At 40.1% G+C, this 24,966-nt stretch overlaps 1 protein-coding gene and 1 pseudogene across 6 annotated transcripts in view; one reads left to right on the forward strand and one right to left on the reverse strand.

Moving 5' to 3' along the window:
• Positions 1 to 24,966, reverse strand: part of MORC1 (MORC family CW-type zinc finger 1) — a 185,015-nt gene that overhangs the window by 20,494 nt on the left and 139,555 nt on the right. For 5 of the 6 annotated variants that reach the window (XM_078350178.1, XM_078350177.1, XM_078350179.1 and 2 more), the window contains 3 exons: positions 15,608 to 15,677; positions 7,094 to 7,160; positions 1,852 to 2,004 (listed from right to left, as the gene is read on the reverse strand). In XM_078350178.1, coding sequence (XP_078206304.1) covers positions 1,852 to 2,004; positions 7,094 to 7,160; positions 15,608 to 15,677 — 290 coding nt within the window. Of the gene's footprint in view, positions 1 to 441; positions 558 to 1,851; positions 2,005 to 7,093; positions 7,161 to 15,607; positions 15,678 to 24,966 lie in introns of all 6 variants that reach the window. The other variant, XR_013526993.1, reaches the window with a different exon arrangement.
• Positions 17,615 to 18,590, forward strand: LOC100896067 (sex comb on midleg-like protein 1 pseudogene; annotated as a pseudogene).

Genomic DNA, 24,966 nt, shown 5'->3' on the forward strand with positions numbered 1-24,966 from the left:
CCATGGGACTTGTAATGTGTCATTTCCTCTAAGCTTCAGTCTCCTCATTCATACAAAAGATTTAAAAATAACACCAATCTCATGAATTTGTGGGAATTATGAATTAATTTATAAAAAGTTAAGTGGGTATCCACCCTGAAATACAATAAAGGCTCAAACCTGATAGCTATTATTATTATTTTTTATGGAAACAGGGTATTGCTATGTCGCCAAGGCTGGTCTCGAACTCCTTGTTTCAAGCAATCCTCCCACCTTGGCATCCCAAAGTGCTAGGATTACAGGCATGAGCCATGGTGCCTGGCGTGATAGCTATTATTATTAAGAAGACCTGGTTCACCGGTAGCATGTCCAAATAATTAGATATATGGTCATAGCCATACATTTTAATGATATTCATACATTAAAATTCAATACATACAGGCACATGCATATATAACTTACTGTATACTACTGTGCTTTAGTGACCAACCAATAGGACTGAATCTTAGGACCAGTAACATATCAGGATTCAAATTTATAGCAACCAACTTCAAAGCTGAGGACTTTAAATACTGCTTCTAGAAAAAGACAGGCAGAGGGAAGGAAACTAGTTAGAGAATCCCAGTCGTTAGGGATTATACTGTAAGCTACAGCAGTGTAATGCTAACATCTCTCTAGATCATTGGACAAGCAGCCTTTTTCAACCTTATAATGCCTGTATCACGCTGAGGTCTGGCCTGCTTTTGTCCTATTTCCAGGCTAGCGTACGATTGCCAACCAGAGAGAATGGAGATTTGGTGGTCAGAACTTGGTGTTCTGGGATGTAGCTGCCTGTGTTCACTGCTCCATCAACCACTTGTCTCTGGATCCCTAGTGTCAGTAGTGAAAACAGGTCCCTCTACAAAGCCCAAGGTGGGTCCATCCACACTGGAATAGGAGGAGTGCTTCCTCCCTCTTGGGGCAGGACTGGTGATAGGCATGAGACAGCGGGGGGCGGGCCTTCATGCCCATGTAATAATCATAGCCCTGCAGCCCTGGATGCTGCTATAGAGACTTTCACCAACCCCATGGTGTCAAGTGGCTATCCTAAGAAAAAACACGATTCTAGGTAGGGCGTGTTGTATGTTTTTCCTGGCCCATAGCCTCTCGCCCCACACAAGACCCTTAAAACCCAATAAAAGTCTGTGGATCCCAACCAAACCAGTGCAGTACCCTAATTGAATGGTGGTACTGGCCCCACCTCCCGCCCTCCCGTATGGCACCTGTTATTCTGGAGCACACTAATGTGTACACACTTCCTTGACTTGATTTTGAGGCCCCACCTATTATTAGTCTCTATTTGAAAGAAAAAACCCTGAATCATGAACTTTTCCCACTCCTTGTCTCCATCCTTTGAGAAATAAAACACAGATATTTAAATTGCTGAAATACCAGACCCACAAATGTTAACATTCTACACAGAACAAGTAAAACTCAATTTCCCTCAATAAATTTAGTATCCAAACTGAAACACACAAAAAAAATCCCAGATTTTTTTAAAAGGCCATATAATGTCATAAGACTCTTTGTCAGGGGAAAAAAGAAAGAAAATTCAGTTAAAATTATTTATTACATTCAAGAGAGGACTAACGTCCAGCACACTGTCAGACTATGTAACAACAGGCAGTTACCAGTTCTATCACAAGGGACATGATATCTAATGTCTATACAACCCATAGTATATCTAAATCAGCGTAGTTAGGAGACAGGTCATAACGTCACTCCATTGAATGTATTCAGTAACATTAAAACTCAGGAGGGAAAACAACAGCCGTTATCACTGCTTAGAAAGTTCGACAAAGCATGTGGAAATACATGAGTAAATATCTTTACCTTAATTTAGACAGCAGTTTTCTCGCTGGTTCCTTGACAGACGTGCTTTGAGAAGACATTGGTGTAGAAGCAACGTTACAACCACCACGCACAGAAACTCTGGCTTTGTGTCCAGAACCCAGATTCACATCTTCCACTGGCACACTGGGCAAGCTGAGGTGTATCATTTCAAAGCAGAAATCATGTTAGGTATTAATAGTTTCAGGAACATTAATATGCAATGAGTGAAATGTTAATATACAACAAATGAGAGCAAGAACATACATGTAAGGCTGAAAATTGCCACTGCTGTAGTTCCATTAAACAAATTCTTAATTAGAAGAATTTATATTTATTCCAGTCACATATTTTTTTGAAGTTTTTAGGTAGTAACAATTACATGGAATTGGTGACAATTTATTTTTAACAGTAGTCACATACTGCTTGTCTCTCATTTGTTGAAAGAAACTTTCAAAATTTGTTAAACTGTCAAATATTTTGTGTAAGCCTCATGGTAGCCATATAGAAAAAATCTATAATGGATACACTTAAAATAAAAAGCATCAAATTAAAACATACTGTAACCAAGTAGCTCCATTTTTCTAAGAAAAGGAGTTGGTATTATTTTTTATGATTTTTTCTTCTCTCTTTTCTCCATTTCCCCATTACCCACTTCGTACATAGTCCTTTAGAAATGAAAATATAACCTTTGACTTGCCCTTCACCAGAAACTCTCTTGAGGCCAAGTTTGTTTAACTATATGCGTAGAAGCTCCAGAGTGGAATTTTCAGCCACCAGGAGATAACAGATGGCTTACAATCCAAAGTCCCATTGTAAGTATGAAACTCTCTCCCATCTAGAGGTTTCAGCCACCTTTACAATCTATTTCTGCCCATGCAATGCTAACTCAACTGCCCAGCAGGTAAGGTCCCACGCTAGCATGTGGGCCCACCCATCTGCTCACCCAGTAGGTAAGGTCCCACGCTAGCATGTGGGCCCACCCATCTGCTCACCCAGCAGGTAAGGTCCCACGCTAGCATGTGGGCCCACCCATCTGCTCACCCAGCAGGTAAGGTCCCACGCTAGCATGTGGGCCCACCCATCTGCTCACCCAGCAGGTAAGGTCCCACGCTAGCATGTGGGCCCACCCATCTGCTCACCCAGCAGGTAAGGTCCCACGCTAGCATGTGGGCCCACCCATCTGCTCACCCAGCAGGTAAGGTCCCACGCTAGCATGTGGGCCCACCCATCTGCTCACCCAGCAGGTAAGGTCCCACGCTAGCATGTGGGCCCACCCATCTGCTCACCCAGCAGGTAAGGTCCCACGCTAGCATGTGGGCCCACCCATCTGCTCACCCAGCAGGTAAGGTCCCACGCTAGCATGTGGGCCCACCCATCTGCTCACCCAGCAGGTAAGGTCCCACGCTAGCATGTGGGCCCACCCATCTGCTCACCCAGCAGGTAAGGTCCCACGCTAGCATGTGGGCCCACCCATCTGCTCACCCAGCAGGTAAGGTCCCACGCTAGCATGTGGGCCCACCCATCTGCTCGCCCAGCAGGTAAGGTCCCACGCTAGCATGTGGGCCCACCCATCTGCTCGCCCAGCAGGTAAGGTCCCACGCTAGCATGTGGGCCCACCCATCTGCTCGCCCAGCAGGTAAGGTCCCACGCTAGCATGTGGGCCCACCCATCTGCTCGCCCAGCAGGTAAGGTCCCACGCTAGCATGTGGGCCCACCCATCTGCTCGCCCAGCAGGTAAGGTCCCACGCTAGCATGTGGGCCCACCCATCTGCTCGCCCAGCAGGTAAGGTCCCACGCTAGCATGTGGGCCCACCCATCTGCTCGCCCAGCAGGTAAGGTCCCACGCTAGCATGTGGGCCCACCCATCTGCTCGCCCAGCAGGTAAGGTCCCACGCTAGCATGTGGGCCCACCCATCTGCTCACCCAGCAGGTAAGGTCCCACGCTAGCATGTGGGCCCACCCATCTGCTCACCCAGCAGGTAAGGTCCCACGCTAGCATGTGGGCCCACCCATCTGCTCACCCAGCAGGTAAGGTCCCACGCTAGCATGTGGGCCCACCCATCTGCTCACCCAGCAGGTAAGGTCCCACGCTAGCATGTGGGCCCACCCATCTGCTCACCCAGTAGGTAAGGTCCCACGCTAGCATGTGGGCCCACCCATCTGCTCACCCAGTAGGTAAGGTCCCACGCTAGCATGTGGGCCCACCCATCTGCTCACCTCCTCCCCTTTGGTGCCATTCATGATAGGCCCCCTTTAAAAGTGTCCACTTTCTGCTCCAAAGGTGAATGGGTACCCTTAAGGCAGGAAGCCCCTTCTTCTTCCCCTAAGCTAGCTTGGAATAAAAGGTCACTTTGTTTACACCAGACCTGGCTCTTGTTAATTAGACTCTGCAAGCAGCGAGCAGGTGACCCTACCATGCGGTTACAATACCACCAGAAAAAATCACTGTGCTACAATTCAAGAGACTTTTAAAGTTTATTTTAGGCTGAGAGAAAAGCACAGAAATAAAACAAAACAAGAACTAAGTCAGTTGAGAGAAATACTTAGTCGTGATCTGGAGGAGGAAGAAGAATGTTCAGAGCTAACGGGGTGGAGTAAGCCAGAAGCAGATGGAAAGAGGAGATGAGCAGGTCAGTGCTAGGATCTCAGGGAATTGTGGGCATGGGGAGGGAACTGGAGTTTCTTCTAAGCAGAGTGGGCACTACCATTGGAAGTTTTCAGGCATGAGAGTGAGGTGATCTGATGCAGGTTTTAAAAACATACATGGCTTCAGCATGAAAAGTAACTCACGGTGAGGATGCATAGCTTGTTAATGAAACTAAAGCTATCAGTACCGTAGGGAAAAGAAAGTACAAGGTTCTGGGAGCAGTACATGGGAGATGAAGCTGGGGAGGGCGGGTAGGGGTCAGATCATGAAGGGTTTTGTTTGTCAAGTTTAAAAAAAAAAAAGATACTTTTGGTAATCCTTTCATGCTGACGTCCATAAGTTAAGATCACAGCTCTAGAGAGTTTTGCATGTTTATAAGATGAGAATCTTTTAAAATTGGATAACAATTTATATCAAATGGAATGTGCTTCTACTGTCAACAGCTCTTTGGCATTAATTATACTGTCTAACTTCAGTTGATTTTTTTCAGATTAAAAACATTATATAAAACTAATGCTTAATTGCCTGTTAAAGAATACTTACGCAATGTCTGAATGCTCATTAGTTATAACCTCCTTTATGCTGACGTTTTATTAAAGAAGTCTCTTTTTTAACCATTTTAGGGATGTTAGAGGTTCATTCATGTTGGTGTTGAGGTTGAAAGATAAAAAGTACCACTAGAGCACAGGAGATTCCTCCCTAAATCTGCTTCTTCTCTGTGAAATGGGAATAGGGCCTACCTCATAGAGCTGTGCTGAGGATTAAACAAGATATACAGTGAATGCAGCTCAATGCTCAGTAAACAGTGACTATTATTGTTGTTATGGTCATCTTTGTCCTCATCACGAGTAACGCATTCAGTGCTTCTTCCATTACGACTGTTTTTCTCACATTCACAATGTATTTACGAGTCAACAGTGATTACAAAAAAAAAAAAAAAAAACCCACAATCTCATAAACACCTAAAAGTACTACATGAAAGAATATACACACGCATACACACACTCACATACACACAAATGTGTTCTGGTTTTTGGGTGAATCTTAAATCGCAAAACAAATTTCATAAGTAATTCTAAGTCAAAGTATTGGCCAGGAGAAGGCCTGGCAACAGCATTGGGAAAAAAGATTACATCACCTATTTAATCTGCAAGTATTATTGAGTGCCAAGTATGAGTTGGTGTCATTCTGGATATCAGAGACACAGGGATAAGCAAGACAGTCCCTGCTCTCATGGAGTGCACTGGCATCTAGTGAAAAGTAGAGAAAACAAGCAAGCTAGAATTTAAAATGGAAAAAAAAAGTGAGTAAATGAGATACTTCAATAATACATGCTTTGAAAAAAAAGAAGGATGATAAAAGTGTGACTTGTCAGAAATGGGGTGGAAATGTAGATGGGGTTGTCAGAAAAGACCTTTCAAAGCTTAGAATTAGGAAGAAGACAAGAAGGCTTCTGTCCTTAAGGAGCCCATATGCAACGGGAAGACAGAGATTCAGGCAGATAACTTCTCTTGACTGTGATCACTGCTCACCATTGCGTGTAGGAACACAGTCAGAATTTAACGAATAACTACTGAACAAATTACCGTACAATCTCATCATTGCAACAGTGGCTCTGTGAATACCTGAGTTTGCTGAGGAGTGGCAACAAGACCCTAAAGAAGGGAACACTTGAACTGAGACTTAAATGAAAGGGTAATTGGCATTGGCATAAGAGTAACTGAGGGCATTCAAGTAAAGAGTAGTACAGACAAAGGGATGAGAAGCTGTGATACAACAGAACTAGTGGTAATTTAGAGCCTTTGGAAAGCAAAGTCGGGGCTAAAAGTAGAGGCAGGAGAGGAGAGGATGTGTGCAATGTTAGGAGTTTGTAACTTATTAAAAGTGGCGGGGGCTGAAAGCCTTTGGAGTAGAAGAGTGAAGTGATCAGATTTAAGTGCTTGTTGACTCACTACCCTGTCAGCAAGCAGGAAAATAAAAGCCCCTCTCTGTTTTTTCTTGCTCTTAATTCAATGTGCTCCTATGCAAAGAGCACAGGATTTGGATTCAGAGAAACTGGACCTGAATGTCTGGAAAGCAGCTTAGTCAGGTTTGTAATACAGGATAAGAGTTTGCTTCCTTGAAAAGAGTATTTTAATTCTTTTGGATATCCAAAACATTCAGCTGATTTCATTTTAAGTGATAAAATTCTCACGTCAAGAAAATTCTAGCACCCAATGATTGTAATTACATGTATGTATGACAATGAGAAATGAACCACAGAGAAAAATTTCAGTTAATGATTTCATAATCATACCTTATATATGTGTGACATTTTGAGCTCTTTGACTACACTGAAGTAATTTGAATTGGTTAATTGGGTAGGACGTTAAGCTGGCTCCATTTTATTATTTCCAAAACCTCACAAAATAAATGAAAAGGTTTGGGGAAAAGGTGTGTTGCTAATTCTTTCATGTCTCTGTTGTAAAATTTGGTTCCATTCTTGATTGCTTTTGTTACTGTTATTTTCTTTCTTCTTGTATTTAAACATTGATAATTACTTTTCAGCAGTATACTTACCCTCACTTGGAATTTGTGTAACTGTAGTACACTCACCTTTTCCAGGTAGGTAATGAAGAGATGCTTTTCGTTGCTAGAACATCACTGCACAGCTCCTGTTTTTCTTCAAAAGAACATAGACAAAACTATCACATTTGGATGATCACACAATAAACTGAACCAAAAGAAATGTTAGTTGTTCATTAACTACCTCTGTGTAATATAGATTTCTATTCAAACATCCATTTATAAAACTGTACCAGTTTTAAGGAGATTTGTAACGTATTCTTAAGGTAGTTCATAATGTTTTAAAATAAGGTTTATGTAGTATATATAGTTATCCAGGAGACTCTGTAACATTTTTGGGGGTAATTTTTAAATTGACATTTCTTACAGTGCCTGGAGGACTGATCAGAACTGTTGATGCCCTGCTTTCACCAGCCTCTACCAAGACAACCATCTTCCCCTTAATATCCCACTTCCTACTATTTTGGGTTCAGGTTCAAAGACATTCTGATGGATCCCAATAACAAATGTGTCTCCAGTTAGAAAGATGAACTTTAAAGCAGGAAGAAACCTAGAGTCGTTTAGTCTTCTCACTCAGAGGACCTCAGAATTATAGGCTAACAGAGCTTGGTGATTTATTTCCAGTTCACATCAAAGCAGAAATTCTATGATCCACTTGGATTTGACACACATACACACACACGCACACACACACATACATACATTTTATTGGACTTTAGGTGCTGGGGTACATGTGAAGAACATGCAGGATTGTTGTATAGCCACCTACATGGCAATGTGGTTTGCTGCCTCCATCCCCCCATCACCTATATCTGGCATTTCTCCCCATGTTATCACTCCCCAACCTCCCTACCCTCTACCGTCCCTCCCCTATTCCCTCCCAACAGACCCCAGTTTGTGATGCTCGCCTCCCTATGTCCATGTGTTCTCATTCTTCAACACCTGCCTATGAGTGAGAACATGCAGTGTTTGATTTTCTGTTCTTGTGTCAATTTGCTGAGAATGATGGTTTCCAGATTCACCCATGTCCCTATAAAGGACACGAACTCATTGTTTTTTAATGGCTGCACAGTATTCCATGGTGTATATGTGCCACATTTTCCCAGGCCAGTCTATCATCAATGGGCATTTGGGTTGGTTCCAGGTCTTTGCTATTGTAAACAGTGCTGCAATGAACATATGTGTGCATATGTCTTTATAACAGAACGATTTACAATCCTTTGGATATATACCCAGTAATGGGATTGCTGGGTGAAATGGAATTTCTATTTCTAAGGCCGTGAGGAATTGCCACACTGTCTTTCACGATGGTTGAACTAATTTACACTCCCACCAACAGTGTAAAAGTGTTCCTTTTTCTCCACATCCTCTCCAGCATCTGTTGACTCCAGATTTTTTAATGATCGCCATTCTAACTGGCGTGAGATGGTATCTCAATGTGGTTTTGATTTGCATTTCTCTAATGACCAGTGATAATGAGCATTTTTCCATATGTTTGTTGGCCTAATAAATGCCTTCTTTTGAAAAGTGTCTGTTCGTGCCCTTTGCTCACTTTTGAATGGCTTTGTTTGTTTTTTCTTGTAAAATCTTTGTAGATTCTGGATGTTAGTCTTCTGTCAGATGGGTAGATTGCAAAAATTTTTTCCCATTCTGTTGGTTGCCAGTTCACTCTAATGATTGTATCTTTTGCTGTACAGAAGCTCAGGAGTGTAATTAGATCCCATTTGTTTATTTCAGCTTTTGTTGCCAATGCTTTCAGTGTTTTGGTCATGAAGTCCTTGCCTATGCCTATGTCCTGAATGGTTTAGCCTAGGTTTTCTTGTAGGGTTTTTATGGTGTTAGGTCTTACATTTAAATCTTAAATCCATGTGATGCTTGTGATTTCTGTACATGGAGTTAATTTGAGTGTAAGGTTTCAGGAAGGGGTCCAGTTTCTGCTTTCTGCACATGGCTAGCCAGTTTCTGCACACATTTTATTAAACAGGGAATCCTTTCCCCATTGCTTGTTTTTGTCAGGTTTGTCAAAGATCAGATGGTTGTAGATGTGTGGTGTTGCCTCTGAGGCCTCTGTTCTGTTCCATTGGTCTATATAGCTGTTTTGGTACCAGTACTATGCTGTTTTGATTACTGTAGCCTTGTAGTATAGTTTGAAGTCAGGTAGCATGATGCCTCCAGTTTTGTTGTTTTTGCTTAGAATTGTCTTGGCTATGCGGGCTCTCTTTTGGTTCCATATGAAGTTTAAGGTAGTTTTTTCCAGTTCTGTGAAGAGGGTAATAGGTAGCTTGATGGGGATAGCACTGAATCTATAAATTACTTTGGGCAGTATGGCCATTTTCACAATATTGATTCTTCCTAACCATGAGTTTTTCCATCTGTTTGTGCCCTCTCTTATTTCCTTGAGCTGTGGTTTGTAGTTCTCCTTGAATAGGTCCTTTACATCTTTTGTTAGTTGTATTCCTAGGTATTTTATTCTCTTTGTAGCAATTGTGAATGGCAGTTTGTTCTTGATTTGGCTCTCTTTAAGTCTGTTATTGGTGTACAGGAATGCTTGTGATTTGTGCACATTGATTTTGTATCCTGAGAGTTTGCTGAAGTTGCTTATCAGTTTCAGGAGATTTTGGGCTGAGACGATGGGGTCTTGTAAATATACAATCATGTCATCTGCAAACAGAGACAATTTGACTTCCTCCTTTCCTAACTGAATTCCCTTTATTTCTTTTCTTGCCTGATTGCTCTGGCTAGAACTTCCAGTACCATATTGAATAGGAGTGGTGAGAGAAAGCATCCTTGTCTAGTGCCAGATTTCAAAGGGAATGCTTCCAGTTTTGCCCATTCAGTATGATATTATTGGCTGTGGGTTTGTTGTGTATAGCTTTTATTGCTTTGAGATAAGTTCCATCAACATCTAGTTTATTGAGTTTTTAGCATAAAGGGCTGCTGAATTTTGTTGAAGGCCTTCTCTGCATCTATGGAGATGCTCATGTGGTTTTTTATCTTTGGTTCTGTTTATGTGGTGGATTATGTATAAAGACTTGCATATGTTGAACCAGTCTTGCATCCCCAGGATGAAGCCTACTAGATCGTGATGGATAAGCTTTTTGATGTGCAGTTGCAATCAGTTTGCCAGTATTTTATTGAAGATTTTTGCATCTATGTTCCTCATGGATATTGGCCTGAAGTTTTCTGTTTTGGTTGAGTCTCTGCCGGGTTTTGGTATCATGATGATGTAAGTCTCATAAAATTCTTTGGGAAGGATTCTCTCTTTTTGGATTGTTTGCAATAGTTTCAGAAGGAGTAGTAGCAGCTCCTCTTTGTATGTCTGGTAGAATTCAGCTGTGAACCCATCTGGACATGAGCTTTTTTTGGTTGGTAGGCTATTAATTGCTGTCTCAACTTCAGCCCTTGTTATTGGTCTATTCAGGGTTTCAATTTCCTCGATTTATGCTTGGGAGGGTGAAAGTTTCCAGGAATTTATCCATTTCTTCCAAGTTTATTGGTTTATGTGCACAGAGTTGTCTATAGTCACCTCTGATGGTAGGTTGTATTTCTGTGGAATCAGTGGTGATATGCCCTTTACCATTTTTTATTGCATTTATTTGATTCTTCTCTCTTTTTTTATTAATCTGGCTAGTGTTCTATTTTGTTGATCTTTTAAAAAAAAACACCTCCTGGATTTATTGATGTTTTGAAGGTGTTTTTGAGTCTCTATCTCCTTCAGTTCTGCTCTGATCTTACTTATTTCTTGTCTTCTGCTAGCTTTTGAGTTTTTTTTTTTTTTATCTTGTTCCTCTAGCTCTTTCCATTTTGATGATAAGGTCTTGGTTTTAGATCTTTCCTTGCTTCCCATGTGGGCATTTATTGCTATAAATTTCCCTCTAGATACTGCATTAAATGTGTCCCAGAGATTCTGGTACATTGTGTCTTCATTCTCATTGGTTTCAAAGAACATCTTTATTTCTGCCTTCATTTCATTGTTTATCCAGTCGACATTCAAGAGCCAGTTGTTCAGTTTCCATGAAGCTGTGCGGGTCTTGAGTTAGTTTCTTAATCCTGAGTTCTAATTTGATGGCACTATGGCCTGAGAGACTGTTTGTTACGATTTCCGTTCTTTTGCATTTGCCGAGGAGTGATTTACTTCCAATTATGTGGTCAGTTTTAGAGTAGGTGTGATGTGGTGCTGAGAAGAATGTATATTCTGTGGATTTGGAGTGGAGAGTTCCGTAGATGTCTATTAGGTTTGCTTGGTCCAGGTCTGAGTTCAAGTCCTGGATATCCTTGTTCATTTTTTGTCTGGTTGATCTGTCTAATATTGACAATGGAGTGTTAACGTCTCCCACTATTATTACGTGGGAGTCTAAGTCTCTTTGTAGGTCGTTAAGAACTTGCTTTGTGTATCTGAGTGCTCCTGTGTTGGGTGCGTATTTATGTAGAATTGTTGGCTCTTCTTGTTGCATTGATCCTTTTACCATTATGTAATGCCCTTCTTTGTCTCTTTTGATGTTTGTTGGTTTAAAATCTATTTTATCAGAGACTAGGATTGCAATTCCTGCTTTTTATTGTTCTCCATTTGCTTGATAAATCTTCCTCATCCCTTTATTTTGAGCCTGTGTGTGTCCTTGCATGTGAGATGGATTTCCTGGATACAGCACACTGATGGGTTTTGACTTTTTATCCAATTTGCCAGTCTGTGTCTTTCGACTGGGGCATTTAGCCCATTTACATTTAAGGTTAATATCGTTATGTGTGAATTTGATCTTGCCATTTTTAATCTAGCTGGTTGTTTTGCCCATTAGTTGATGCAGTTTCTTCATTGTGTCAATGCTCTTTACCATTTGGTTTGTTTTTGGAGTGGCTGGTACTGGTTGTTCCTTTCTATGTGTAGTGCTTCTTTCAGGAGGTCTTGTAAAGCAGGCTTGGTGGTGATCAAATCTCTGAGTAATTGCTTGTCTATAAATGATTTTATTTCTCCTTCGTTTATGAAGCTTAGTTTGGCTGGATGTGAAATTCTGGGTTGAAAGTTCTTTTCTTTAAGGATGTTGAATCTTGACCTCCACTCTCTCCTGGCTTGTAGGGTTTCTGCCAAGAGATCTGCTATGAGTCTGATGGGCTTCCCTTTGTGGGTAACCGGACTTTTCTCTCTGGCTACCCTTAGCATTTTTTCCTTCATTTCAACCCTGGTGAATATGACGATTATGTGCCTTGGGGTTGCTCTTTTTGAGGAATATCTTTGTGGTGTTCTCTGTATTTCCTGGACTTGAATGTTGGCCTGCCTTGCTAGATTGGGGAAGTTCTCTTGGATAATATCCTGAAGAGTGTTTTCCAGCTGGATTCATTCTCTCCGTCACATTCAGGTACACCTATCAAACATAGATTAGGTCTTTTCACATAATTCCATATTTCTTGGAGGCCTTGTTCATTTCTTTTCACTCTTTTTTCTCTAATCTTGCCTTCTCATTTTATTTCATTGAGTTCGACTTCAATCTCTCATAGCCTTTCTTCTGCTTGGTTGATTCAGCTATTGAAACTTGTGTATGTTTGAGAAGTTCTCATGTTGTGTTTTTCAGCTCCATTAAGTTTTGTATATTCTTCTATAAGCTGTTTATTCTCGTTAGCATTTTGTCAAACCTTTTTTCAATGTTCTTAGTTTCTTTGCATTGGTTTAAAACATGATCTTTTAGCTCAGAGAAGTTTGTTATTACCCACCTTCTGAAGTCTGTTTCTGTTAATTCATCAGACTCGGTCTCCATTTAGCCTTGTTCCCTTGCTGGTGAGGAGTTGTGATCCCTTGGAGGAGGAGAGGCATTCTGATTTTGGGTGTTTTTGTCCTTTGTGCATTGGTTTCTTCCCATCTTTGTAGATTTGTAGTTGTGGTCTTTGTAGTTGGTGACTTTCAGATGGGGTCTCTGAGTGGACATCCTTTTTGTTGATGATGAAGTTATTTCTGTTTTTTAGTTTTCCTTCTAACAGTCAGGTCCCTCTGCTACAGGACTGCTGGAGGTCCACTCCAGACCCTGGTTGCCTGGGGATCACCTGTGGCAGCTGCAGAACAGTAAGGGTCACTGCCAGTTTCTTCTTCTGTTATCTTAGTCGCAGAAGGATACCTGCCAGATGTCAGGCTCAGCTCTACTTTATGAGGTGTCTCTTTGTATATATAGGGGTCAGTGAGCTGCTTGAGGAGACAGTCTGACCCTTGTAGGCACTCAAGCGCTGAATTGTGAGCTCTGTTGTTCTGTTCAGAGCTTCTGGGCAGGTACGTTTAAGTATGCTGCAGTGGAACTCATAATGGCCTTTTCCCCCAGGTGCTCTGTCCTGGGTAGGTGGGGCTTTATTTATAAAATCCTGACATGCTGCTGCCTTTTTTTTTAAGAGATGACCTGCCCAACTAGGAGATACCTAGTTACAGTCTGCCAGCAGAGGCATTGCTGAGCTGCTGTGGGCTCTGCCCAGCTGTCGTGTGAACTTCCTTGCAGTTTTGTTTACAGAGGTATAGTTAGAACTAGCTCAGTAATGGCAGTCTGCCTCAGTAATGACGGACAGCCTCTGTAATGGTGGACTGCCTTGCCAATGGTGGACTGCCTCAGTAATGGTGGATGACCTTCCCTCCACAGAGCTGGACCATCCCAAGTCCAGCTGCACTTGCTATAAAACTCTCAATCCAGAGAGTTTCAGATTGCGGGTCTTTGTGGGGGTGGGACCCACTGAGCCAGATCACCTGGCTCCCTGTTTCAGCCCCCTTTTTTTCAGTTGAATGGGCGGCTCTGTCTCCCAGGCATTCCAAAAGCCAGTTGAAATGGCCGCCCAGATTTGTGTGAGTTTTTGTGTGGAGACCTGCTGCGCAGGCTGAAACAGCTGTGCTGGAAACTCAAGGTGCTTTTCAGCCTGGGAATCTCCTGGTCTGTGGGCAGTAATAACTCATTTGGAAATGCGGTGATCACTCATCCTCTGCGTTGTTCTCGCTCAGAACTGCACTTCAGAGCTGTTCCTATTTGGCCATCTTGGATCCCTGTCTGGATTGATTTAGGAGAGTGTTGAGGAGAGTATAAGCCATGAGTGGATGTAGAAGTCTTTATTATAACTGTCCAGACATCTTGATGCACTAAGTGAACATTTACCAACAAGTTTAGGGTTATCAAAGGCTAAGTGGAAGAGGACATCAACAAGCAAAGTTCTGGATGGTGGGTAAACGGCTGAGGATCTGCCTCACTCTTTTAAGGAAAAAAAATGGGCGAACAGATGTTTTCCAACCATGCTGTAGGCAGCACTGGTTTTGCTCAGTGACTTGCAATGCAAAGTGAAAATTTTTAACCCAACAGCTAACTAATTCAAAATAATAGTCATTTGAAAACATTTCACAATTTTTTCCTGCCAAACCCAGGAAGAGTATTTAAAATTAAATATTAATTTTAGGATAAAGTTGTATTAGCAATTTTTTCTAGTACAATTTGGAAATCCAACAAAACCATATTTGAAGGCATAGCAGTAGTTTGAACTGTCTATAAAAGTCTGGTTTTAAAATTAAGACACCCTTACAAAGAAATCCTGATGGTGGAGTTGCAAATTATTGTAATTAAGATGAAAAAGAAAAAGCGTGATTTCTTAGGGACCTCACTAAAGGGTTCAAACATAAAGTTGTGAATGAATAGCAGATTAGGTTACCTAAGCAACCAAGAAGGAAGGAAGAACATGCCACCAAAAGAGAATATAAAACCATGGCATGGATCATAAAAGGATTGGGAATGATGAAACCAAATGAGCTCAGACTTACTAAGAAGACTAAGACCTTCAAAACTTATTTCAAAATAAGACAAAGGCAATGAAAACAAGGGATGTGCTTCTTGGGTCCAATGGTATAATATTAAAATAAAGAGAATGTGATAATAATAACATTAGAATGCATAATAAAAGAAGTACAGTAATAACAATGAATGAACACGAAGAAGATAAATATTCTGAATCTAGTTTGTTTTCAGCTTCTCTACCCAGGAAGTGATTACTGCATTGAATATTATAAGATGGCAACTTATGCCTTAAATAAGTTCAAGTTTTTTATCTGAGACACATTACATTCCCTGGGCATGAAGAAACTAATAAACGTGTTTGTTGAACTACTTTTAGGAAGCTCAGAAGAATCATGAAAAGCAGAAAGTTACTAAAAGATAAAAAAACAGGGACTGTCATCATCATAATTTTCAAAACTCTTTTTGAAAATTATTGACCTGCTATTAATCCTAATCAAAATTAAAAAGAGAATTCAAAACAGAGAATGGTATAAGTCTATGGAAATTTCTGGCAGTGTGGCAGGGTTGCAGACACTATCCTCGGCCAGAAAGTCCTCTGCCCATCAAAACATACAAGGTTGGCAGCTCACCCTCTCTCTACTCCTCTCATTTCTAGTAAAACAAACCTAATTTTTTAAAATCCAAATTTAATTTTTTAAAACCCAAACTTCTGATCTACATATCAGGCTGTCGAGCCATATTGAAAACGTCTCAAACATTATAGCTAATATAGATAGATATAGATATGCGAACTGATTTGTTTTACCTTGGTTTGTAAGAGGAATTGCCTTTTCTTCTTGTTTCCATGAAACATCGGCGTTGCTTTCATCTGAAACCTGAAAAACAAGCTCTTTAAAAAGATAGGACATATTATAAACTTGATAAAAGACCATGAAAGGCAGTGCCCCCATCAGAAGAGAGATCATAATGTTAGCAGCAGTGAAGTTATGCACCTGTTACAAAGAGAACAAATGGTACATGTACAAAATGAAAATAGCATACATTTCAAGGATGATTACATTATCATAGTCATGTTTTCTCATTTGATTTCCTTAGTGATTTTTGTATTTCTACTAATATTTGTACTGATATTTTAAAAATCGATATCACACACGGATGTAACGATACAACATGTCGGTCAAGTATTTCATTCACTAGCAACAACCATTGAGCCTCTATTGTTTTTTTGCTTGTTTTTTGAGACATAGTCTCATTCTGTCACCAGACTGGAGTGCAGTTGCGTGATCTCGGCTCACTGCAACCTCCAGCTCCCTGGTTCAAGTGATTCTCCTGCCTCAGCCTCCTGAGTAGGACTGGGACTACAGGTGTGCACTGCCATGTCCAGCTAATTTTTGTATTTGTTTTAGTAGAAACGGGGTTTCACCATGTTGGCCAATGTAGTCTTAATCTCTTGAACTCATGATCTGCCCACCTCTGCTTCCCAAAGTGCTGGGATTACAGGCCTGAGCCACTGTGCCCAGCCACCTCTACTGTTTTGAGGAAGCTTAGGGTACCTCTGGTTGCTGCAATGCAGACACAGTAGGAGTACAGCATCCATGCCACGAAAACTTTGGAGAGTTTGGGGCTGGGGCCTGTAGTCCCAAAACACAATAAATAAGAATATGGGGAAGAGGATGGGGAGTTGACCTGGAATACTGGGGGATGGGACATCTCATCTTCTAAGAGAATCCCAGGCAAATTGCCTGAAAGGGGCTGCAGAGCCTTAGTGTGTTGATTGCTGGAGCCAGGAGGGCTACTTGCACCTGGAAAGAGAGAGGATATATATGTGTTTTTGTGTGGTTGTGGGGCTGAAAAGGTGGGAATGGATGGGGGACATTTGAGGGGTGGAGTGCACCATTCATAAACCAGGTCTATCATCACTTTGGGAATCCTGTTAGGATCCCTTTTACAAGACTCACACAAAGGAGACTTACACTTTGTGAATATACTTTAGATGCGAGAGAGAGAGAGAGAGAGAGAGAGAGTGAAAGTGTCTGTTTATGCGTTCAGGGAAAGACACCCGGAATGCTCCATGTATTTTGTAAATCTGTGAGAAGGTGTTGGAACAGGCAGTTGTGAAAGAAAGGAAGGAAGGAAATGAAGAAGGCAAGCAAAGGCAAAAGCTCCTGTCTACTCCTTGCTCTGAAGACCCCTGAACACAAACTAATACACACACAACCATGTCCCCAACCAACTCTGTTACCTCGTGGAAGATGGAGCTGACAGTTTTCTTGAAGTTTTCTCATCTTTCATCTTTCATGCCCCTTCCAACCTGCTAAACAAATGTGGTCTAAAGAGGATGTCAACCCTCTTTTTTTCCCCACCCAGGAAACAAAGGGGTATTTTTACACAGCATTCCGGAAACTGTGCTCTCTCAGGAAGTAGGTTAAATGGGCACACACGCAGAGCCTAGTAACAAAATAACTATGTAGCTGTCTATCATTGCCATTTTCCATTTCACCAAATCAAGAGCAAGAAAAGCCTTAGGGATAAGGGAGAAATAAATAAGACTACTTCTAAGCTACTTTTGTCTATTTCAAAAAAAATTTTTGTACTTAAACTGTAAATAAGCGCCTGCCCCAGGAAGCAATCAAAATGCATATTTCTTAAAGATTCATTTTGCGACCACACAATTACCACACAGCCGTGGCACAGACATAGGCCTCAGGTCTCCGGCCTCAGAGCCAGACCCCGCCACCTCACGATATCCGACCAGATTTAGGAACAAGGAGTAGAGGTTTGCCACTCTTAGATGACTAAGCCGTATCACAAAAATGATGTCTAGCAACTCCAGTGAAGCTGATGTGATAATAACAAGAATATCTACTTATGATGATGACAACACTGTTCTTCATGCATATGAAACAAAACATAAATTTGCAAATGAAACAAAAACTGAGCAGGAACCGATTACTGTAGCTGATGCATCCTGTAATACTGAAGAGCAACCGAAGTCAGTGTATGATGTCGTTACCTATTGCCAAGTTATATATGATACTATCCAAAACCTGGATAAGAAGATTGATGGCATTAGCAGAAAGGTTTCAAAAATCCAACGTTTCAATGCAAAAGCAGTGTGGACGAATCGCAAGCCATCTGGCTTTGGATATGGATATGCATACAGAAATTATTCTTGCCTGCTTGCTAAAAAGCTTAAACTCCAGAAAACGAAGAAAAGTCAGGCTTACGAGACATTCTCCTACCCTCAAAGTTATAGTCCCACTTCACCAGTGGCAGTGCAGGCGGATAATTCCCAGAGGAACAATCCAGCACCATCCTTTCACATGGAAGAAGAATACCAGCGAGCTGAGCCGGAGGAGGACCCAGTCCTCAGCTGCACTCCGAGTCCAGTGCATCCCTCAGACCACTCTGAGCATGGTTTTCAACCATCTTATGCATCTGATGGTGCAATGCCTGGCTCTTCAGGGCCCTACCGTGGCAGCGCTAGGGTTAACAGCAGCCAAGTTACAAGCATACCAATGGACAATGACCTGTATTTAGAGGACAACTTCATTAAGCACCCTGCAACATGGTCGGTGGAAGCAGTGGGTTTATTTCTGAAGCAAACGGATCCTAAGACATTATGCCCTCTTGTCGATCTCTTCAGAACCTATAAAACTGATGGGAAGGCTCTGCTCCTACTCACGAGCGACCTGATGCTGAAGTACTTGGGTCGGAAGCTGGGAAGGGTCATGAAGCTATGCTACTACATTGAACAACTTAAACAAGGAAAATATTTTGAAAATTAAAAAAAAAATCCTTGTACAAATTTAGATTGGGCCAACTTCCAGAGATACCAATGCCTTCTTAGTGTAGAATCATTTTTCTGCCCTTTAGTCATTTTTGTTTTTTAGAAAGTATCTCTCAAAATACAGCCAGAATTGTAGAACTATGTTATAGTCCAGTCCACTACTTTCAAAACCATTTAACTGCTAGATAGTATTAGAATAGTCCAATAGGAAATTTATTCTTTATAGGTCTTAAAAAAATTACTCTTATTATATTGTTTACAAACATTTCATGCAAGAAATGGAAAATAAACCCCTTTGATTCTGGTTCATCTTTATACAGAGAACTAAGACAGCTAAGAGAGGTATTATCAGGGGTTGGCAACTTCCATGATGAAATCTATGGGGATTTTTCCTCAGAAGAGAATTTAAAGGTGTACCCATAGATAGCTCTTTCTGAAGTATTTTGTCTGTCTGATGCTGCCGTGTTCTACCAGTTTCCAGAAAGAGAATAGCCATGTAAGTTATTTTTCTTTCTGCTATTATTTGTCTACAAGTTTTACTCAGATTCAGAGAAAAAAATAAGCTTAAAAACTTTTATGAAGTGCTCTTAACAGTTTTTAGATAAAATATATGATAGATAGAATGGTTATTTTATGCAAGAAATATACTACAAGGGTGGTTTCAATAGTCTGACTACTTTTTTTCCAAAAAACTATTCTACTAAAACTTCCATATTTTGGCTAAGTTTGGACATTTAACTACACTTTCATTGTTTGCACCTCTCTATAAAGATACCTCTGTCTACACTTTTAAGATATATAACTTTATGTGTTTATTCTTTATATAGATAGTATTTCATATTTTATTCTAACCTGAAGTATACACACAAGTAATTTTTTCTTAATTTAAAATGGCATTTTGTATTCCCCCGGAGGTAGGATGAGCCGTATATTTGTAAGATGTTTTATTTTGTGAAATCTAAGTGGATTATTTGCCATCACTAGTACCTCTCAACTTACTTTTCAGAGGACAAGAAACAATCTGTGGATTGGTTTCCATACAGGGAAGTTCTCTGTCCTGTGGAATATTTCTAATTTGCTTAGTTCTGAGCCATTTATCCTGCTACACTTTGAATGATACATTAATTCAGACTAATGTTTGGGGGCTTTATTTTGTAAGTTACAACTTTCAAGTGAAACATATTCAACACTATTATTTCATTATAAATGTATAACATGTTTATTACATTGTATAACAAATATAAGGTTTATAAGCTCTAAGAATTGGTGCTGTCACCATTAGCCACTTAAAAATGTGAAGAAAATGTTCACCAGGGGCAATAATGTACCTTTTCTTGTTAGAAAACCAAACATACTTTAGACACGACTGCAACTCTTTACAGAATAGCTTCACCTATGTTACGTCTTGTATGTCATAAGGTTCTTATTAAACTCGGTCTTTTTCAAATTGTTTCTATGAATATGCTCTACCCACTTGAACAGTCCTTCGGTGTTAAATACTGTGTTTTGCAGTTTTCATATTAAAAAACATAAAGTTAAATCATCTCAACGATTCATTTAAAAAAAAGATTCATTTTGCAAAAATCTTGAAAGTGACTTTAAAAGGCATGTTTTATTTACTTCTGATGAACATAAAATGTAAAGTTTTCTTCTGATGCACTGATACGTAAGGAAGATCTGCATGATACTAAGTGTCTCCAACTTCAGACTAAAGATTTTTCCAAGCAGTTTATAAACAGCATAGACTATTTTCAACAACAGCTAATAGGAACCACAAGATAAGCTTAGGAGGAGAACTATTTAATGCCTTTCATTATAAGCACTTCATTATAATCCATGATGATTATATCAAAATGTGTTAATTTTCTTTGGGAACTTTCTTCTATGATGAAATCAGACAAGATAAAAGTATCCAAGATTAAAGAAAATGACAGTACTCCCAGATGAGAAGTTTTGTTGTTGGTGTTATTAATGCAGCCTCACAAAATTAATTATGTTTGCGTTATACTGTTTGGTTGTCTGCTTTGAGCTCTGTCTTGTTGAGGCTGTTTTTACTAGGATCAGATATGCCCCCTTACTCCAAAAATGTTACTTGTACAAAGCTCTGCCATCTCTGTAACATGAAAAATTTATTCTTCCTTTGCTTTATTATCTTTATTCTTTATATTGAAAGCAGAGAAATGTTTAAAAGATTTTTGGATAAATAATTTAAAGCCTACAGTATTTTCTTTGAAATAACATTGTATAAATCTTATTTTATAGGATGCTGCCTTCTATTACAATATAGTTGAGGGTCTTATTTTTTTCAAAATGAGACAAGAAAACACACAGCTGTTTTTTCAATTACAGGACTTGTATATTTGATCTTACTTACAAAAGTCTTTCATTTACATTAATTGGTTTCATTATAGAAATGTTCTTCAGTCACTTAAGCTTAACTGTGTCTCATATTCCGAAGTTGGAGGAAATCTCTTGCCTGAGATCTTTACCTATATCACTAGACCACACCTCACACAAAGCAAATGAGATTATAGTTAAGTCTTAACATGGAGTTTAAGACATCTTAATTAAAATTATGGTAACAATGAGCAGGGTGGGATTTGTCAGTTCTTCAAGGGATGCAACGAATCAATTTTGTAAAGTATCTACTTAAGAAGATAAATAAATCATAAATAAGTCAGAGAAAAAAAGAACACACCACAGGAAGCTGTGCAACACCTATTTAATTTAATTGTAGTTAAGGAAGCTTAAAAACTGGATGATATCACTTTATCTAATTACTTCTACTCCTTTACCCCTCCAAGCCTACTTCAAGCACTTATTATTATGAAGAATCCTTAAAGGCTATGAGGCCAGTAAATACCTTTCTGGCAACTTCAAAGACCCTTTCTGTTTGCACTCGTCATGGTTAGCATTATGTTCCAGGCCCTCCCCTTCACTCACTAATTTATTCAATAACACTGGGTTCCTGGCATGGACCAGGTACTATTACAGTGAAAAATGTAAAGGCCTCCTGATATGATTTGGCTATGTCCCCACCCAAATCTCAACTTGAATTGTAGCTCCCATAATCTCATTTGTCGTGGGAGGGACCCAGTAGGAGGTAATTGAATCATGGGGGTGTGTTTTTCCCATGCTATTCTTGTGACAGTGAATAAGTCTCAGATGATCTGATGGTTTTATAAAGGGGAGTTCCCCCACACATGTTCTCTTGCCTGCTGCCATGTAAGACATGCCTTTGCTCTTCTTTTGCTTTCCACCATGATTGTGAGGCCTCCCCAGCCATGTGGAACCTCTTTTTCTTTATAAATTATCCACTCTCAGGTATTTCTTTATAGCAGTATGAAAATGGACTTATATACCTGCCTTTATGGAATGAATTTTCTATATCCCATAGATAAAAAGATAACACATAATGTATCGTCAGGTAATGGAAGTTCTGAGAAGAAAAATAACACAGGTGAGAGAGAGCGACGTAAGATCCTGCACAATCTGACCCCTCACTGCTCTGTTCTCATCTCACATCCTCCATTTGCCTCTAGCAGCTCTTTGACAAATATGCCAGGCACACTCCTCTCAAGTCTTTGTCTCGTTGTTTACTATAGACTCGTTTGTTCCCCCAGCTTTTCCCTAGTCTTGCCTAAGCATCCCATCAGTGGGGCCATCTGTGGTCAAGCTACCTAAAATTGCAACTCCTGTTCGCCACCTGTAACACACATACTTCCTATTCCCTTCCTTTGCTTTCTTTTTCTCCCTGATACTTTTTATTATCTACCATGCACCACATTTACTTATTCATCTTGTCTATTGAATGATCCCCCCACTAGAATGGAAGCTCCACAAAGGCAGGGAGGATTGTCTGTTTTTTTCCACTGCTGGACCCTCATTGTCTAGGACAGTAACTGATGTTCAAGATATTCAGAGAATAAAAGAAAGTTAAGAAAATGAAATCATGAAAATGCGTGTGTGTTCCTGACAGTGGTGACGGGTGGTGTGGGTAGTGGAGTACAGGCATATGAACGATAAAGGAAAATGCTTAGGCTTATGTTCCTCTCTTTCTCTCTTACCTGTATTATTTTTCTTCACAGAATTTACATGACCTAATATTATATTACTTATTTACCCTTTTATTTAATATTCCTTAGGGTACTGGAGGCCAACTATGGTCAGAGTGGCCACAGTGGACGAAGAGAAGGAAAGTGCAGTGGGGTCTGTAGCCTCAAAAGTTATCCGGTCAGGACATCTAGGGCTTTGGGGGCCACAGCAAGAGCCCTGCGTTTTGTTCTAAGTATGAGCAGCAGCCATGGAAGGGTTCTGAGTAGGCGAATGACATAAATGACATATTCTGGATGGCATGCTCAGATTTTTAGACTGTGGTGGCCAAGAGAGATGGCAAGATGATTCATAGAAGTACTGCTGTAGTCCAGGTAAGAGATGTCAGTATGTTGGCCAGAGTGGCAGCTATGGAGGTGGTAGAATATGTTCTATGTTTAAAGGTTGGTCAGCAAGATTGGCTGATGAGTTGAGAGCGGGATGAGAAAGAAGGAGAGAAGTTCAGGATGATTCCCAGGTTTGGGCCTGAGTAGTGGTGACAGTTAAGGAAGCATGACGATATCTCTTGGAATTCTTTCTTCTCTTGATCTTTACAGCCTTCTCTGTTTCAAATCTCTCTGGGTAGTTTATCCTTTTTCTGTCTGTTCTCAACTTCTCATGGAACCTATTAAAATCTCTGGAGTTAAGCTATCACACTTTACGCAAACAATGGCTTCCTCGGCACATCAACCCTAACTTTTCACCTTTGCTCCAGTTATTTCCAACTGATCTCATGACACTTCCACGTGAATGTCTTGCTGAAACTTCAAGCCCTCAGTCCCATCTTTGACTACTTGGTCAGATTCCCCGTCAATGAACTTCATTATACTCATAGTACTGGCTTTTGTTCCAGACTGCCATTGCAGACCTGCTTTCGTTATTTAGTTCTCCATAGTTCTTACCAAGCTGTACTACCTTTCTTCTACAATTTCTTAAGTTTTTCTTGTCATCCTATACTACAATTTTCAGGCAGCATCATCCCACATTTTTTTTGTTGTTGGTCTTCACTTTCTTCTCTTTGCAATCCAAGTCATTATTCCAATCTGATTAATTTTTTAAACAAAATACGCATGATTAGATGTTCCTTCTTAAAACTGTCCCATAGGTCCTGCATGCTTAGTATCTCAAGCACAGAATCTTTATCTGTCTTTCAAAGCTCTTCTCAGTGTGATTCTAAGTTATCCAGACACAATTTTAGTATTTCTTAACCAATATCCCTTATTATAATCAAAATATTCTTTTCAGAATTCCCTAAAATTACCATATTAACCTTTGGTTCCACATCTCTGCCATGTAAATGTTCTACCTGGAATGGCTTCTGTCTGATCTTCCTTTCTTAAAAGTTTTATCCATAACTTATAAAGACAAATATACATCCTACTCTTTCCAAAGCAGTTTTTTTGTTATTAGTCCAGCATGTATTCTTTCTTCCTCCGAATAACTGTTAACAGTACATTGTATACAATTGACTATTACTACTGTTTTCAATAGTCAAGAAACTTACCTATATGACCCAGATGAGACTGGGACCCTACAGCAGCCTTAAAGTCTTACCTTGGACCTTCTAAGCAAAACTCAAAATTTGGCTCCGTCTCACAAAAACAAATCCCAACTCTATACAGCTTTGACAAATTTACAGATTTTACTAAAGATTATGTTGGAAAATGGAGGAAGTGATTACATTAGCAAAAAGCATCAACTAAAAACTATAATTAAATATCTATTTTTTAACTTCGTCATCTGCTAACTGCCTCATCTCCCTGCTCACCTGCAGCAACTCCAGCTCTGCAGCTCCAGGCTTTTCGTCATCTGCTAACTGCCTCATCTCCCTGCTCACCTGCAGCGTCTCCAGCTCTGCAGCTCCAGGCTTTTTCACTTCGGCAGCACCTCTCCCCTTCTATCTTCCACACAAGTTCACTCTTTAGCTCTCTATTTTTTCCATAAAGAAATTTTACTTTCTCAGTTTTCATTCATCTAGCTCACCCAATAAAGGCTGACTTTTTCTTCTTTAGAATTACAGAAGGTGGCTTTAAAAGCTTTTAATAATGCAAATAATTATTTTCATTCTCTCATGAATATAATTCTCATAACCTTGAAAAGAGATAGCATTATCACTCTCATTTTATATACAAGAAAACAGAATATCAACATTTGACACAACTGGCAAACCTCATGGATGTTTGAATTGGAGACTGGGTCAGCCATTCAGTGTGAAGCCTCCACTGCGTAGAGCCTGTATCCTTTCCATAACATAATACACTACCCCAATGGTGTTGTAAAAT

The sequence above is a fragment of the Callithrix jacchus genome, chromosome 15 (assembly GCF_049354715.1).
Source record: "Callithrix jacchus isolate 240 chromosome 15, calJac240_pri, whole genome shotgun sequence".
In the NCBI taxonomy this organism is placed as follows: Eukaryota; Metazoa; Chordata; class Mammalia; order Primates; family Cebidae; genus Callithrix; species Callithrix jacchus.